This window comes from Echinops telfairi, unplaced genomic scaffold (genome assembly GCF_000313985.2).
Source record: "Echinops telfairi isolate 266 unplaced genomic scaffold, ASM31398v2 ScPeMD7_7420;HRSCAF=8458, whole genome shotgun sequence".
NCBI classification, from domain to species: Eukaryota; Metazoa; Chordata; class Mammalia; order Afrosoricida; family Tenrecidae; genus Echinops; species Echinops telfairi.
Window position 1 is genome coordinate 35,316,944 of NW_022111320.1, and position 18,393 is coordinate 35,335,336.

At 40.2% G+C, this 18,393-nt stretch overlaps 1 protein-coding gene across 2 annotated transcripts in view; it reads right to left on the reverse strand.

Moving 5' to 3' along the window:
• The window catches only part of NR1D2 (nuclear receptor subfamily 1 group D member 2), a 25,151-nt gene extending 9,865 nt beyond the window's left edge, over positions 1 to 15,286 (reverse strand). Inside the window, exons 1-6 of one of the 2 annotated variants that reach the window (XM_004704027.4) lie at positions 15,031 to 15,286; positions 14,097 to 14,185; positions 10,766 to 10,910; positions 8,112 to 8,740; positions 6,138 to 6,323; positions 2,055 to 2,265 (exon numbers count right to left, since the gene is read on the reverse strand). In XM_004704027.4, the coding sequence (XP_004704084.1) occupies positions 2,055 to 2,265; positions 6,138 to 6,323; positions 8,112 to 8,740; positions 10,766 to 10,910; positions 14,097 to 14,185; positions 15,031 to 15,088 (1,318 nt within the window). In that variant the 5' untranslated portion in view covers positions 15,089 to 15,286. The remainder of the gene's footprint in view (positions 1 to 2,054; positions 2,266 to 6,137; positions 6,324 to 8,111; positions 8,741 to 10,765; positions 10,911 to 14,096; positions 14,186 to 15,030) is intronic. The other variant, XM_045297452.1, reaches the window with a different exon arrangement.
• Between the last annotated feature and the right edge of the window lie 3,107 nt (positions 15,287 to 18,393).

Sequence of the window (18,393 nt, forward strand, 5' to 3'; positions counted from 1 at the left end):
GTGGTGGTGGTGGTGTAAACAGGAGACAATGTCAAGGAGTCCATGTAGAAAAAGATCGTTTGGACACTGTGGTAAATTGTACACTAGACATAATTGTGGTAAATTCTACTAGACATGATTGAAATATGGAAGGATATATGTATTAAATCCTAACGAATTAAAAGAAACTGGGAAAAATGCAGAAAGCACAAAAAGACTACTAAGGTAATCCTCACTGACATAATTCTTTCATAATACTCAGATACTCCAAGTAGTTATCTACTGCTATGTCATAGTGCCCCTTTCAGAAGGTCCTCTTCTTCAGAGTTATTAATTTATAGAGTGTAGCCATACAGTAAGGGCAGGTAACTTAATCCTTTAACGACTGAATTTTGACAAACAAAATTTTCTGCTTTGAATTTTGTTTGTCAAAACCATGTTTTCAGAAATGAAAGGTCTTTTGAACAAATAAAAACGCATTTCCCCCCACCCCCCCACCCCGATTTCAGTGGGAGGTTTTACAGATATTATAATCCATAGTTCAACTCGATCAAGCACTATACAATTGCTGCCACCATCATTTTCAAATCATTTTCTTTCTTCTTGCACTCTTTAATATCAGCTCGTCTTTATCCCTACCTCCCCCTTAGGAACCCATTATTATATTAAATATTATGATTATTTCTTCCCCCCCCTTTTTTTTTTTGCTGTATCTTATACCATCCAATGTATCTATTCACCTATCATTCTGTTATTCATTCCCCTACAGTGGAGTTACATTATAGTCATCATTGTTATCAGTTCCCCTCTTCCTCCCCACACCCTTGTCGTGAAAAAAGCCTTTTTTTTTTTTTTTTTCAGGTAATAAGGATTTTGACAGAATTAGTAGGACATCTGTTTCCTGAGAATCCCTAGGGTGGCTGGTGGGATGAGGTCATGTCTTCAGATTCCGAAAGAAGCAAAAAAAGTAGGTGAACATTCTTTTTCCCAGGGCCACAGAGCCTTACAATGCCTAGGTACAATGTCTTCTACACAGGAGGAAGTACTTAAATAGGAAATTTAAAAGTATTAACAAAATATTGTAAATTCTCAAGTGTTTTAAAATACTAACACCTAAAAATAGCCAGTACTTGCATCCTAATGCCCCTAAGATAAGGTGCCCAGATTTTAACATTGGTAAAGTGGGACACCATTGATAAAATTCATATCCTGGCAAAATAGCCACATGGCAGCTGAAAACCGTATACCCTAGCCTGTTGTGCATTCTTTCCAAAAATCGGGACTTTTTTAGAACGCCGCGGGACGCGGGGAAAAACTTAAAAATCGGGACGTCTGGTCACCTTACCCTAGGAAAATCTCTGGGTCTGTTTGCAATTTGTTACTGAAAGCAACAATCTCTGCCTTCACGGCTACTGTCTGAGTTGAAATACCTAGTTTAGTACGGAATCACTGCAATGGCGTTGCAGAGGTCAGGGAACTTGGGAACACCATCACAAAACACGAGATGTCAAGACTGCAAGCCTTCATCATTCATTCACACCTTGAATTAAAACCTATTTTGCTCCAGACACCAGGAGGCCTCAATAGGATAAAATGACTTGCCCAAGGCACACAGCAATTCCAGTAGCAGAGCTGGGGAGAAGCCTACAACTTATACCAATCTTTCCTAACAAAACAACACAAATAGTTCATGATACTTCGACCAGTTTTGAGTAGCCTACATTCTATTTTTAACTTAGGTTTTTATTAGTATCACCTGCATAGATTTATCCAATTTAATTTTCCAAATATAAATCCTTAAAAAAAATTTCTCTTAAACATTCTGAACCAAAGCTGAAAGCTAAGAGTGGTCAATACAAGACCTAAATCTAAATATTTTTTATTACTACAGCATTTTTGACTTTTACTATCAAGATGAATTTAGCCTCTTCTTTCTGGCCTTTTCTCCTGTCCTGTCTCCTTTCTGGCTTGTCTCCTCAAGACAGCTTGAGGGAACTCTTGCTCATTTCCACTCTTCCCCTGTTGGTCACCGTTTTCTCAGTGTTACACAATTTTGAAATACGTAGCTTTCTTACCTGCAGACACCAAGACAACTGCTGTGAACAAACTCATCTCTTCCTCACTCAGCTGGAGGGCGTTCAGCTTCTCACTGAACTCAGACATGGAGTTGAGTAGGTCTCCAGCTCCCATTGAGTGCAAATCATCCACACGATACTTCTTTCCACTTAGAAAGGTGACAGTGCGCTCCTTTGCATCGAATAATGATGCAAACCGGACCATTAAGACCTGGGGGGGGGGAGACAGCGGTCAGTGTAAGACATGAAAAAATTATAAATTATTAAGGGTTCATGGGGGAGGGGGGGGGGGAGGGAAAAAAATACTTATATTCAGAGAAGCATAGTAATACTACTGAAACAGCTCAGTATTCAAGTCAATCAAGTAATATACTACATAAAAAATTGGTTTTGAAGATTAAGTTTATTCTTACCCAGACCTATCTTTTTTTTTTAATCATTGTATTGGGGGCTCTTACCGTTCTTATCACAATCCATACATACACCAATTGTGTCGAGCACATTTATACATATGTTGCCATCATCATTTTCAAAACATTCTCTTTCTACTGGGGCCCTAGTTATCAGCTCATTTTTCTCCCTTACCCACCATCCCTCACTCATGAACCCGTGATAATTTTTCTTTTATTTTTCATGTCTTATACCAACCGCTGTCTCCCTTCACCCACTTTTCTGTTGTCCGTCCCCCTGGGAGGAGGCTATATGTAGATAACTGTGATCGGTTCCCCGTTTCTACCCCACCTTCCCCTTACTCTACTGGTATCACTACTCTCATTACTGGTCTTGAGGGGTTTAGCAGTCCTGGATTCCCTGTGTTTCAACCTCTTACATGTACCAGTGTACATGCTCTGGTCTAGCTAGATTTGTAAGGTAAAAGTGAGGTCATGATAGTGGGTAGGAGGAAATATTAAAGAACTAGGAAAGTTGTGCTACAATGAGCCATTTTCTTTTTTTTCCTTACATCTCTTAGCACAATCCATACGTTCATCCAGTGTGTCAAGCACATTTGCACATATGCTGCCATCATCATTTTCAAAGCATTTTCTTCCCACTTGAGCCCGGTATTAGCTCCCCATTTCTTCCCCCTCCCTCACAAACCCTTGATAAGTTATAGATCATTATTTTCATATCTTACATTGTCCTCCGTCACCCCTCACCCACTTTTCAATTATTCATCCCCCTGGGAGGGGGTTATATATTGAGCTTTGTAATTGATTCCCCCTTTCTCCCCTCACCTTCCCCTAATCCTCCTGGTCTACTCTCATTGTTGGCCCTGAGCGGTTTATCGGTCCTGGACTCCCTGTGTTTCGGGCTGTTATCTGTAGCGGCGTGCATGTTCTGGTCTAATCTGATTTATAAGGTAGATATGAGGTCATGGTAGTGAGAGGAAGGAAACACCAAAGAACTAGAGGAAAGTTGTGTTTCATCAGTGCTATACTGCACTCTGACTGGCTCATCTCTTCCCTGTGACCCCACTGTGAGGGGATGTCTAATTGTCTATAGATGGGCACTGGGTCTCCATTCCATGCCCCCCCACCCCAATTTACATTGGGTATGATTTTGTTCTGGGTCTTAGATGCCTGATAACTGATCCCATCGACACTCTCATGATCACACGGGCCGGTGTGTTTCTTCCATGTGGGCTTTGTTGCTTCTCAGCTAGATGGCCGCTTGTTATATCTTCAATCCTTTAAGACCCCAAACATATATCTTTTGATAGCCAGGCACCATCAGCTTTCTTCACATTTGCTTATGCACCCATTTTGGAAGAAACATTTTCTTAAGGCAGTTTTTACCAAAGCAAGGTATACTCAAGATATACTCACAGGCCCTGTGACATTCTGAAATTCTTATTAATAGAAATTTTGCAGTGCAAATATAAAACTAAAGTAGGCAGTAATGCCAATAAGTATCCTACACAAACACATTAAAGAAACACTTTGGCCACCAAGCATGGTCTCTAAGCCCTTTAAAAAAAAACTACAGATAAGAGCTCGAAACACAGGGAATTCAGGATAGATAAACCCCTCAGGGCCAACAATGAGAATAGAGATACCAAGAACATAAGGGGAAGGTGGGGGGAGAAAGAGGGAATCGATCACAAGGATCAACATATAACCCCCTTGCAGGGGGACGAACAACAGAAAAGTGGGTGAAGGGTGACAGAGGACAATGTAAGATATGAAAATAATAATCTATAACTTATCAAAGGTTCATGAGGAAGGAAGGGAGAGAGGACGAGGGAGGGGGAGGAAATGAGCTGATATCAAGTGCTCAAGTAGAAAGAAACTGCTTTGAAAACGATGACAGCAACTGTGTACAAATGTGCTTGACACAATGGATAAATGTACGGATTGTGATGAGATGTAAGAGCCCCCAATAATAGTAGTTAATAAAAAAGAGAGAGAGAGAGCAGCACTGTGATGAAGCACACTAGGAAACATTAAGATGCCAAACACAGACACAGTGACACACTAGCATGGACTCTATTTCAATATGCCCAAACTCAAAGAACTACAATGAAAACACGACAATAAAAGTGTTGTATGCATTGAGTTATAATTAAAACTAAATCAAATCATTCAACAATTATATATTATTTACCTACAGCACCCGCTCTATTACATTAAATGGTGGTATTTATGTAAGACAAATTTCTCTCATAACCAGAACTGGAAATAAAAACAAAGATTTGTTTTAACCAAAAAAGTGAGCCTACTATTAAACTGTGGCTAATTGTGGGAAACAGCAATCCTAGACAAATCACAAGTAGAAAGACCGCAAGTCCTGGAGTCCAGGAACCTGTGCTGCAGTCGTGGGTGCAATATGAAGTTACTGGTCTTTTTCACCTCTCTGGGCTTCAGTTACCTAACCTCCAGAATGAATAACATATACTTGATCATTAATGTCCATCTGGCTTTGAAACACAAGGCTCATGTTTTCCTTTAAAGTGAAGATCCTGACTTAGAAGCTGTATTTTTTTACTCCATAGCTATTATATTTATGACATATGTAGCTTATTCTCTATCATAACTAGGCCTAAGGTCCCTAGAAAACAAGGCTTGCAGCAAAAGCTTATGTGAGATATGCACTGGCTCTGAGAAAACTAGAGGGAAAGAAAAAGAAATGAAGCAGGAAGGAAAGATAGTAAATATTCATGTGCATGACCGAGCTGGTCACAAGCTGACACCAAGAGCAACCACTCATTCAATCCTGTGAAACCTTCCAGGAAAGTAGCCCCTGGCAGGCAGCTGCTCATTCTGCCTGTAGAACAAAGCTGCAGAAACGTGGGTCACCAGATATCAACTCCCCACCCTACCCTTTCCAGGTTGTGCATAAGTGAGTTCTGCGCATGACCTGCGATTTCTCACACCCCTGTGGTAAAAGGGAAGTTGAAGGTGGACAGAGAGAGAGGCACAGGCTGCCTCCTCAGGGAGGGAGCTGCCCCAGCAGAAAGCATCACTGCAAGAGAAGCTGGAATCAAAATAGAAGCTACAGTTCCTCGAGTGAAGTAAGATTCCAAAGGTCCCAGGTGGCAACTCTGAAGTGTCCGACATGATTGCAAAATGTTCTATAATCTCCTAATGCACAACCAAAAAGCCATATTCTAGGCACCCTTCTTATTCTATATTGAGAATAGTTCATCGCAGACTTTCATTAGATGTCTAACACTGCGGAAACCACAAAGTCACTCCTGAAAACAATATTAACACACTCCATCCATTTCACACCTTGAGTAAGTCAGAATTTTACCAAGTCGCTTCTCAGGAGGCAACGTGATCAATCTCTTGATGGCAGTGTAGGTCACTGCACTATGCTTATTCATTCAGTCATTACCATCAAGTTGATTCCGACCCATAGTGACCCTACAGGACAGGACAGAACTGTCCCTGTGGGTTTCAGAGACTGCAACTTTGCGGAGCAGCTGGTGGTTTCAAACTGCTAACCTTGCAGTTAGCATCCCACCACATAAGCCCTATGCTATCATGTTCCTGTGGACTATACCTAGGAGAGCATAATAAACCATTTCATGAAAATGAATTCTGCATACCTTCTATCAATATTCAGATTAAATAAACATACCTCAAAAGTCCCAGCCTTTAGGAGGTTGACCTGGTCATGCTGAGAGAGATCTCTGAACCCTGGAATACGCTTTGCAAATTCCACCACTTCTTTCACTGCTGGGGTGAAGCTCATAGAAAACTCTTCCCAGATTTCATGCCCTGATTTATGAGGATCCACATATGGAGACTTACTCATTGGACAAACCTAGTATTTGCAAAACAGAAACGTTCTTAAATTGTGAGAGATAATAAAGTAATTCCAAAAGCAGCATCTCACCCACCAGAAACCCCCAACGTGAAAAATAAAGCACTCTGCGCTAAGTAAAATCTAACACTAGGGTTTTCTCCATGTGCTACTCTTGACTTACTATAGAAAGGTTATCATAACTAAATTTAAATAAGAATTCTGCAGTCTGCTTCAACAAGTTTCAGCCAAGGAAACTGGAAATGTTGTGCTCTGTAACACATGGGATCGCTACTGAATATGCCTTGGTTTTAAGCAAAAATATAACAATACATTTTTTAAACTTTTTGCACAGATTTTATCTTTAATTTTCAACACCATCTCCTTATGCTGGTATGTAGTGCTTTATGATTTTAAAAACAAACTCCTGTGTATGTGTATGTAATTCACAGCTCTGTGAGTTATTTCTTAGATGAAGAAATGAGACTTCTGAGAGGTTTAGTGACTGTTTCAAGTCACAGCCTAGGACCCAAAATCATATTTAGTTAATAATTCAACGCTAGTACTTTTTTTTCCCTAAGTAGGTAAAACTACAATGCTACAATTTCCAAAAGGAAAAGAAGAGGGTAGTGAAATACCTCCTTTTCTAAAGAGGTCACTAACCACTTATCAACAGTCAGATAACTACCGCCGTCTTCCACGTGTTCAATATGGAAATAATGACTAGGGACACCTTCTCAAGGGGAAACTGGGGAGCAGGGTGGAGGTGAGAGTCAGGAAGACAAAGAAATTATAAGAATACTAAAAAAAGGTGTAATACACAACACCTACTCTATCAGCAAAAATCAGCCCTTAAAGTCATCAAATCCAAAAAAGATCCCGGAATAGGATGATTCTCTAACTCTGGGGTTCATCTTAAGGAAAAGAATCTAAAATGCTAGCAGATCTTTCCCATGAAGGCAGCCACTGAGCCTAATTAAATATAAGGTTACCTTTGTAATCTTCCAGATTCACGGAATTAAATATTTGAAAAGGAAAAACATGTAAATACAAAGACGGGAGAGTTGACTGTTTTGAAAAGGAAAACGAAACTTTTCCTTTTAATCACCTGGCTGCAGAAAGTAAATGCCACGCCCTATCAGAGAACCTCAGGGTTTAAACTAGAAATGGTGCAGTCCTGTTGTTTTTCATGAAATTTTATCTGCATATGGATTTTTCATGTATACTGTTGTATGTTGTATAATGCATTTAAGCTTGAATGAAATTAAGATCTCATAGGATAAAATCAGAGAAAATCCTTTGAAACTAGATTAAAACATTCAAAATTCCCAAGCAATAAAACATCTGTTCTATATTCCAGGACCTTTTTCTAAGTAACATAACAGATAAAGAAATTATTTACATAAAAATCTAAGACTTACTGATCACGGCAAGCTAGAAGCTGGGCCCAGTGAAGAAATATCAAAGCTACCAAGTTAGCGAATGAACAGAATGTTTCCATTTTTAAAGGGAATCCCAAGACTTAAGAGGAACAGTTTTACACGATTCATATTATACATAAACTCTGAATCCCAATCATACCATCAGTCACATCACATGCTTGTACCAAGCTCTGTATAAATTTAGGTTATTTGGTAACTGATGCTTACTAGTTATTTGACCTAAAATCCTGCATAAAGGTGGTTCTGAGCATCTCTTTAATTTCCTGACCCGTCCCCCCATAGCGCTACATTCCCATGCCCCGAATAAAAGAAAACCCTCAACCCTTTTCTTGATACTAGGTGAGCAAGAATATTGATTTCACTGTACCAGGTGCATTCTCCCTCCAGTGTTGCACAAGTAACTGTTCTTGTTCTCATTCTGAGAAAATCCATCTACTGCAACTCTATCACATACTCTTTGAGGATAAGCATTGGAGAAGTTCATACAATGTCCATTTGCAATGCAAATGCCATGCCCATTTGAGTAATGCATTATACTCCTCCCTTTGTACTGTCCGCTGAGATGCTGTTGGCTCTCACTACTTGGAAAATGGCTGCTAAGCCCACTGCCACAATGGTCATGATTTAAGTTATACTGCTCCATGTTCTTGGGAATCCGTTCTCCTCTCTGGGACTGCATGGTTTCTATTGCATTTTCTCGCTGCTCCTGATTATACATAAAGGTATCCTTGTGGGCTCTGGTCACCATGCCAATCACTTCTTCCTTTGCAAACTCAGAAGAGGGAGAGGAGGAGTTCTTGATGTTGTCTTGCTCCAGCTGAGGCTTGGGTAGCAGCTGCTCCCGGGCTGGTAAGACTGTCTGTTCAAGATGCTCCACTAATGTGTCATTCTGCAAGTGACCACTCAACTGGCTGTTCATCATGGTCTTCATCGCACTTTGCATCTCAATTAGCATCCTCTGTTTTTCACGCTTAGGAATACGACCAAACCGAACAGCTATTGAAAAAAGATATTTAATATCAATATTCTAAATAAGACTGAATATAAGAGAGTAACAAAATTATCTCTGATAGACACGGCATCTAGTCAGCCAAGTGAATAAGGTCTACACGCTTCCAGCCCAAAGGGGTCAAAACTGGCTGGTTATGGTTTTTGGGTGTTTTTTTTTTAACAAACACCAAAGGGATTGAGTAGTAGAGGAGAGAGATCTTTCATTTTTCTCCCAAACAAAAACTAAGGAGATGATCTATCACTTTGGTACTTTATAAACTAAATCTAAGACAGAATATGAAATTAACTAAAGAAGACCACAGTTTGAAGCAGACCAGCATTACTACACAGCAAGTCAATGACAGGATTTTGTTCTCTAGAATGCAGGTCAGAGCCACATACCCACATTCATCAACGTCAATGGAAACCAATGGGCACAATCACACCCTGAACAACAGAACCCCTGTCAGTTTACTTCCTTGCCTGATTCTCAAACTCCAACTACTCAATGAGCTGCTCTTTGTTCCAGCTTCTTAAAAAAAGAAAATCCCTTAAAAGCAAAAGCACGGTCAATAGAGATGCAGTTATTTAGAAAATAAACTTACTGTTTTGTAATTAAAGTCAACGAAATGAAATAAGTAACAATGAGATTGTTCATCCTCTATTCTTTCGGAAGCTGGTCATAACCTGTTTTATGTGACCTGTTTTAACAACCCTAACCCTTGAGGGGAAAAAAGATGTCTCTTTCCAGTCTAAAGTTCAGACAAAGATGGTAACAATTCACTATGTCCACCCAGCAATAAGGCCTCGCTAATCTAATTATAGCCTCTCACATTATCACTAGTAAAGACAAACAATTTCACCATGCCTCTCTTCCTCTACTTCATAAATGATTACCATCATATCTTGTTCTTTTGGCTCAAGCTCAAAATCCATCAACCTTGGATTAGCATTTCTAGTTCTATGAGGAAAATATTAAAAATCAGGCAACTAAAAATCAAAACTTGGATGGATAAAATGACTCCATTCTTTATCCCTCTATCAGCAAGACACAAATGAGGGTATAATCTTCCCTAGGTTAATATCAGGTTCATTCTCAGCACTTCTTAATTAACCCCACTAGACTAATCCCTCTGAAACCTACTGTTAGTTAGAACAAAATGATACTATCTAAAAATAATTTCCCTTAAGCGCAACAGAAGAGTCAAATCTTCCAAGTCGCCCACAGACAATATTAACAGTTGCCCACAGTATCACCATTTGTGTCATGAGAATATATATGGGAGAATTGAGCAACCACTACCACTCCAGACCCAAATGCTTCCTTCAATTTTGAATCTTTTTTCAATGCAAATTAGGAGCCCTGGTGGCACTGGGGTTCTGGCGCTACTAACTAAAGGTCAACAGTTCAAACCCAACAGCTGCTCTCCAGGAGAAAAATTAGGCTATCTGCTCCTGTAAAGATTTAGTCTCAGAAGCCCGACAGAGTGGTTACACTCTGTGCTATAGAGTCACTGTGACTTGGAATCGACTCAATAGAAGTGGGTTTTCCATGCATTTATAACCTGAGCCCCAGAGTACATATCATGTAAAGGCTGGAAAGTTAAGAAGAAATGGGTTCTTCAGCAATTCTAAGTAATCAAGGAGGGCAGCCAAGGATTGCTACATTAAGAAAAAGTAAACACTATACATACTCTAAGTTTTTCCACATATTTTTTTAATGCAGTTTTTATGGTAAAATTAGGTGCCTCGGCTGATATTCGGATGGGCTTATACTCGAGTATATACAGTAATTTATGAAAGCTTTAGAGGAAAAAATATAGCTATTTACAAAAAAAACCAACAAAGATCATATTAAAATTTAACTAATGGACTAGGTGTCCTAATGGCATCAAAACGTGTTTTGTTTTGTGCTTTTCTAAAATCGGCTTAATTCTAAGCATAAAAATGGTAATAGGCTTCTAGTTCTGGGTTCATGCCCGGGAATAAAAGATGCTTTAAGAAAACACGCACTTTAAACAAGGCACATACCATCTCTGGACATTCCAACAGACAGACACTTTTTAAAGCGACACTGCTGACATCGGTTCCTATTCATTCTCATTATAGAGCAGTTTTCATTCTTCAGGCACTTCTTGTACTGGATGTTTTGCTGAATGCTCCTTCGAAAGAAACCCTAAGAACAAAAAAGGATAAATTTTAAAACATCTAGAAGAATTCCTTATAAGTACTGCCCACAAGCCTAATGTTCTACTATCACTAGGAAGTAACTCGGTCTTAAAACAAAGAGAAATGTGACACAGTGTACCTGGGCACTCACCAGGTCAATAAGCACCTACACCTGGGAGCCACAGGAAACCCTGCCTTTGGTGTTTACTCCACTCACCCCCATGAGACACTTTACTGTCTCATACCTTTAATCACATATAAATCCTAAAACTACTGAAATGAGTGATTGATTCCTAAAGAGTTGACAGTGGTAGAGAGCTGTAATTCCCTCACTAGAACTCAATGAGTTTTTAATTAAAAAGCTTGGTCTTTCCATATTTGTTATCTGCTGACATCCAAAGGACTTACTTATATGTGCCAGATGTTTCTGGCTACATGTCTGCAACAGGTGTTATTCCACACACCAAACTATGTTCCAGGGAAAGACAGTTGCAAAAGCTAAATGGTGACTAACAGCTACATGTAGTTCAAAAATAATTTAACCACATGCTGTGTGATAACAATCTTTCAAGATCTCTCGCTTACTGATTTCAAGAACAGAAAACTCCAGAACACAATTACCAAAGTATACCATCTTTTCCTTTAAAAAAAAAAAAAAAGACTATTAATCACCCATAGCATGAATTTATAGCAAGCTATGGGGTACAATAATTCCAGATTTTATTACTGTGGAACTATGCTGTGTGTGTCATCAGATTTGCTTCAAAGAGACCCATTGTGACAGACCTATTGTTCCACAGGGTTTTCTACACTGAAATCTTGATAGAGGAGCACACTGCCAGGTGTTTTCTTCCCAGTGGCTAGAGGGTTTGAACTACTGACCTTCCGATCAAAAGCTAAGCACTTAACCCTTGCATCACTAGCCCTTGTTGGTTCTATGCTATTACCAATGAAATAATTGGTTTTAGGCACTAGAAATTCTGAGAGAGACAAAGAAAGTATGTGTGTTTATCAAAGACAAAATAGTTATGTATATATTCCTCTAGTTCTTTAATGCTTCCTCCTCCCACCATCATGACCCCAGTGCTCTTACAAATCTGGCTAGACCAGAGAAGTACACTGGTACATATAAGAGCTCTCAACACACAGAATCCAGGACAGATAAACCCCTCAGGACAATGAGAGTAGTGATTACCACAAGGGTAGGGGAAAGTAGAGGGGGTAAAGGGGGAACCAATAGCAATGTGACATACAACCCTCCTCCCCCAAGGGGAACGAACCGACAGAAACATGGGTGAAGGGAAATAGCAGACGGTGTAAAAGATGAAAATAAAAATAGTTTATAAATCATCAAGGGTTCACGTGGGTGGGTGGGTGAGTAAGTAATGGGAGCTGGTATCAGGGGCTCAAGTAGAAAGAAAATGTTTTGGAAATGATGGCAACATATGTACAAATGTGCTTGATCCAATTGATATGTAGCATTGTTATAAGAGCTGTAAGAGCCCCCAATAAAATGATTTTTTTTAAAGTTTTGTGTGTTTACCAAAATACACCGTTGGTTTTACGCTTTTGCTTTTCTATTAAGAAAACTACATCACCAATGATTACTGCAGTTTTGTTTAAAAAAACAGTATTTGTAGTTTGTTTGTTTTAGCATTGAGCAAGGGCTGCATCTATATGAAATACTGACTAGTCTTTAAAAAAGGAGCCCTGGTGGTGCTGTGGAGTAACTGTTGGGCTGCTACTACGAGGTCAGCAGTTCACACCCACCAGCTGCTCCATGGAGGAAAGACGAAGCTGTCCTCTACCAACGATTGCAGCTCGGAACCCCTATGTAGGGTCAGTGTGAGATGGAACAGACTCCTGGGCTTGGTCTGGATTAGTCTTCTAAAAGAAGCCCAGGTGGCACAACAATTAAGTGCTCAGCTGCTAACAGAAAGGTTTGATAGTTCAAACCCAGCAGGTCTATGGGACAAACGCCAAGCAATCTGCTCCCCAAAAATCACAGCCTAGAAACCCCTTGAAGGTAGTTTGACTCTGTCACAGCGGGTCATTATGAGTCTGACTAACTCACAGGCAGCCAACAACATTCTTCTGAAAATGAAGTGACCAGCCATTAAAAGCTACTAATTCACTGAAAGCCACCTAGAAAATATTTCCTCTTTGATCATCTATATTCATTACTCATCATACACTGCCAAAGTGGAATCCTGCCTATGGCTTTAAGTCAGAAAACTGCAAAAATTAGGTGTCTTGGCATGTTAACTTTAGATACTCCAGAAAGGCATTTGGCCAGATTTGTCTTTAAAAAAGAGACTCCCTGGGTATAATTAGGAAAGTACAGACTCCCTCACTTAGATTCTAACACTCGAGAGCAGGGGTCCTCAAACTTCTTAAAACAGGGAGCCAGTTCACTGTCCCTCAGACCCGTTGGAGGGCCGGACTATAGTTTTTAAAAGAACTATGAACAAATTCCTATGCACACTGCACATATCTTATTTTGAAGTAAAAAAACAAAAGGGAGAAAAAACACCCGGCGGGCCAAATAAAAGTCCTCGGCCGGCCACATGTGGTCCGCTGGCCGTAGTTTGAGGACCCCTGCTCTATAGTGATAACTAAGAAACTTACAAATGAAATGTAGCTTTCCCTAGTGCCTCAACTTATATCTAAGATTATTTCACTTACTTGGCATTACTTCTGAAGACACCGCATTTTCACAAGTATCAAGGATTTATTCCCAGCTACTTTACTACCTGACATGTCAGATGTGAAAGGATCCGAGGAGACCTAATTCAAAGTTTAGTTTAAACTAAGTTCCAGCAAGACACTGGAGCCTGCTGTTTTGCTCCTTTGCCATCTCCCTACTAGCTAAAAGAGTGGATGACACACAGCCACTGGCTTCATACCACCGTAATGTGTGAGATAGCAAATGCGTTTGAATCCAAATCTTAATACTTTCACAGAATTAAAAATAGTAATTTTCAAAGCAAGTTATGTTTATGCACTGCATAAAATGTTTTATATACTACATAAGTGTTTATGAAGTATAAGTGTCTGCACACTGCATAAAATGCTTAAAGCTTAAGGAGCAGCTGATTTGTCTCCCCCTTCAGACTATCAGATATGGAAAATGGAAATCCCAATTTCTCTAATCCCAGAATCACTACCTTAAAGAAACAAAAGCATGCTTTACCTTACAGCCTTCACAAGCATGAACTCCATAGTGGAATCCTGACGCCACATCCCCACAGACTTTACACAGGAGAACCATGCCACTAAATTCTAGGGCACAAACAGACAGAGCAAAAAGCTAAACATGGTTGTGTTCATGAAGATTTCTTTCCACTGAATATTTTGTTGAGTACATTTTTAAAAAATCACAAATCTACTTTCACAAAGTGAAAGAAATATATTTATACCAAATTATCAAATTAAAAGGATCCTAATTTTCTTTAAAGCACATCTTAATGAAGCAGCCAAAAATTCCTCAAAGAGCTGAGTTTTTCTTTTCCTGATTTTAAATAGACACTGAAGTTTTGTGAATCAGGAGTTACTTTAAACCAGATGCAAGATCAAAATTAAGAAAGCAATCATCAGGAATAAGAATTAATAAGTCAGGCAAAGACATATAAAGATGAAAGGGACTGTATCTTCACAGACAGCTGTGCAAACACTGCATTTCATACCCCTATGGGAGGCATTCCTTCTGACCCTCTCCTGTGGCAGTTCTTACCTCCATGCTCACTCAGGGCTCCAATCACACTACTCATTTGGTTATCTCAATCCTGCTGTGTTTCCTAACCCCCAAAGCTCTCAGCTCCCACTTCAGGAACGTGCACTCCTGGCCACAAGTAAGTACTCTTCTCTGGACAAGATTCAGTACCAAGAGTCCAGAAGAAAGATTACCTGTGAAAATGTTGGGAAGGAGGCACGCTAGAGGAAACATGGTCAGGCAGAGTACATAACCACCTGCCTTGGTTATGTACAAAGATCAATTATGAAGTCACTGATTTCTGAACTGTGACTACACAAAGGAAGAAAAAATTGAAGGAAAAGTCTCCCAACTGAAAAAGTTGACCAAAAAGTACCCTCTGCAGTTACCAGTGGCAATCTTTACAACAACTTACTTGTCACTCCACTATGATTCTTTGTCATCCCTGGTACACTTGATTTGCTTGCTTTCATAGAACAATCTATTCGATCATTCTTCAAGATGCCTTCAATATTGGAGAGATCACCATTCTTGGGATTACCATTGTTATCCAAGTTAGAGCTATTTGGAGAAGATGGAACAGAAGAAGACTGGAAACTATTCTCAGAACCCTCGCTGTGACAAGAGGCAGGGCTTGAGGCTGAACTGGAAGAACTGATATAGGCGATCACACTTCCTGGAAAGGGGGGAAATCAGGTAATTAGATATATGTATTTTTGAAAATTAAAAAAGTCAGCAACTTTAGAAATGGACTACTGATATTAAATACTTGCTTACATCAAAATTAACCCAAACCCACTGCCATCTTGATGACTTCAACTAAAAGTGACCATACATCGTTTCCAAGACTGTACATCATTTCAGAAACAACCTCGTCTTTCTTCTTAAGAGTTTGAACCACTGACCTTTGGTTAGCAGACCAAAGTCTAAAGCAAAGCACCTCCAGGACTCCTACGCTGAAAGTAGAACTCGCTTATTTTCTTATTTCTTACTACTTATTCCTACTTTCATATACTTTCAAAGTACATATAACTCCTACTGACCCAGAAAGTAAGAAAGCTCACACTGGCTTATTCTGAGGTGCACAAGCCAACCCAAATCTAAGGCTTTTCATTTCCCAAGCTTGTCCTAAAACAATGATTGAAAAACGTTCCTTAGTGACTGTACAAACTGCTTTGGCCTTGAAGAATACAGCTCTAACCCTTCTGCCTTATCTCGTATACCTTTATATGATAAAATCCTTGAAACAATATCATTTGTCTCTGCCCAGCATCTGAATAAAACACAGATTAATCAAGAACACATTTAGCATTTGGAATGCTGGGTAAGTAATTTATCTTAAATGGGGAACCTGACATAGCTGCTGCTACTAAAACCCTTTGTCATCGAGTACCTATTGGCTGTCAAGTATAAAATGACACAATTTCATACCACATTCCATCCACACAGCAACTCTGTGAATTAACTTCCATTAACCCCATTTTATAGATCAGTGGTTCTCAACCTTCCTAATGCCTCTACCCCTTAATACAGTTCCGCATGTTGTAGAGACCCCAAATCATAAAATTTTTTCATTGTTACTTCATAACTGTAATTTTGCTACTATTTTGATTTGGGCAAGCCTTGTAAAAGGGTTATTCGTCCCCAAAGGGTTCGCGACCCGCAGATTGAGAACCGCTGTTATAGAAATACTCAAGAGTTCAGAAAAGTAAGAGAGTAAGGTAGTATACCAGAAAGGATTGCTACGAAAGTCACAGAAATCTTTATTAAACAAAAATACTAAAATGTAAAGTTACTGTTTCTCAGAATACCCTCCATCTCTCTAGCGCTTACCAAAGAATTCTTGCTCTTGGATTTACACATCAACACAACAGTTTGGGGCATCATCCTCTAGGGACTCAAATGGTGTTCTTTGATTTTGAGAACAAAAAGTCTGGAAGGGCAAGGTCAGGGCCGTAGGGTGGATAGGATTGGTTTCCCAATGAAGTTCTCTTGAGATAGCCCTTGCTACTACCCTCAAAAATGAGCAGGTGCATTGTCATGACAGAGTAAAATTCATCAAAGAAAGAAAAAAGACATGGGTAGGGAGGAAGAGGGCACTAACTCACCCAAGGGGAGGTTATTGTTTATATCTCCACAGGAGAGGGAGAGAGGGGCCAGATTTCAACCCTGTGCGCCAAGACCCGAATGCACCATACCGGCAAGAAGCAGGGAACCAATAGGTCTGCGGGGCCAACTCCAATCCCAACTACCTAGGTGGACACACACACACTACCCGGCCCCATCCCACCCCCAGAAGAATGCACTTCAGAAGACAGAACTGAAGCTACAGCTCAGGGAGAGGGGCGCGTCTGACCACAGCACACAGGAACAGAGGAAGAGGGAAGGAAAGAGAAAGTAGAACACATCCTGGCCCACCTACCACCAAGGATGATATTCCTGCTCAGAACAGCCAATGCACAGAGAAGACCAGAGGGTCAGCCCCACCACAGGACATGACATTCCTCAATGACCCATAGTGCTACGGGGGACAACACTGGAGACACAATGTGGGAACTGTGCCTGATCTGACCTTATCAATCTGACCCCACCACACTGGGGAAAAAACACTAAGGGCTGCTACAACAGAGCAGCAAGGGGAGCAAAACAATGAAGTCCCTGGGGAATACCAAAAATAGACTTTGGGGCCAGGGTGTGGCACCCCATCAGACTCCACCGGAAAACACTCCTAATGGTCAACAAACAGATCTGGGTTTTGTTTTGTTTTTTGGTTTTTTTGTTCATTGGTTTTTGTTGTTTTGGTTTTTTTGTTTTGTCTTGTTTTTGTGATTATTGTCCCTGCATGTCTATCTAGATAAGACAGGCAGGATAAACAATCCAGGAGAAAACAGTGGGACCACAGTTATGGGTTCTGGAGAGAAAGAAGGGTAGTGTCGTCAAACCCAAGAACAAGGGAACAACAAGTGATCTAAAATCAATGGCAAGGAGGATAGGATGCCTGGTGGGGCTTGATCAAGGGCAATGTACCTAAAAGGAATTACTGAAACCCAAATGAAGGCCAAACATGACAGTGGGGCAAGAGAAAAATAAAAGGAAATAGAGGAAAGAACTAGGAGGCAAAGGGCATTTATAGAGGTCTAAATCAGTGGTTCTCAACCTTCCTAAAGCTGCAACCCTTTAAGACAGTTCCTCATGTTGTGGTGACCCCATATGTGGGCGTATCTGCATGTGGGCAGACCCGTCTGAAGAAGGATAGAGGAGAGGTGTCTCGGTTCCCAAGACTATCTGAAATATGGTCTTAAGCAAATCCTGTGAAAAGGTCATTCGTTCGACCCCCAAAGGGGTCGCAACCCCAAGGTTGCGAACCACTGTTCTAAACACAGGCATGTACATATGTAAACATATATATAATGATACGGAAATAGATCTCTGTACATATATTTATATGTTAAGTATTAAGGTAGCAGACGAACATTGGGCCTCTACTCAAGTGCTCTCTCAACACAAGAACTGTTCTAATAACCCAGCAGTCTGTGAGCTCACCTTCCCATTCTGTGATGCTGAAGACAAAATGGGTACATAAGCAAATGTGATGAAGAAAGCTGATGGTGCGGGCTATCAAGAAATATAGCATCTGGGGTCTTAAAGGCTTGAAGATAAACAAGCAGCCATCTAGCTCAGAAACAAAGCCCACATGGAAGAAGCACACCAGCCTATGTGATCATGAGGTGTCGATGGGATCAGGTATCAGGCATCAAAGACCCAGAACAAAATCATA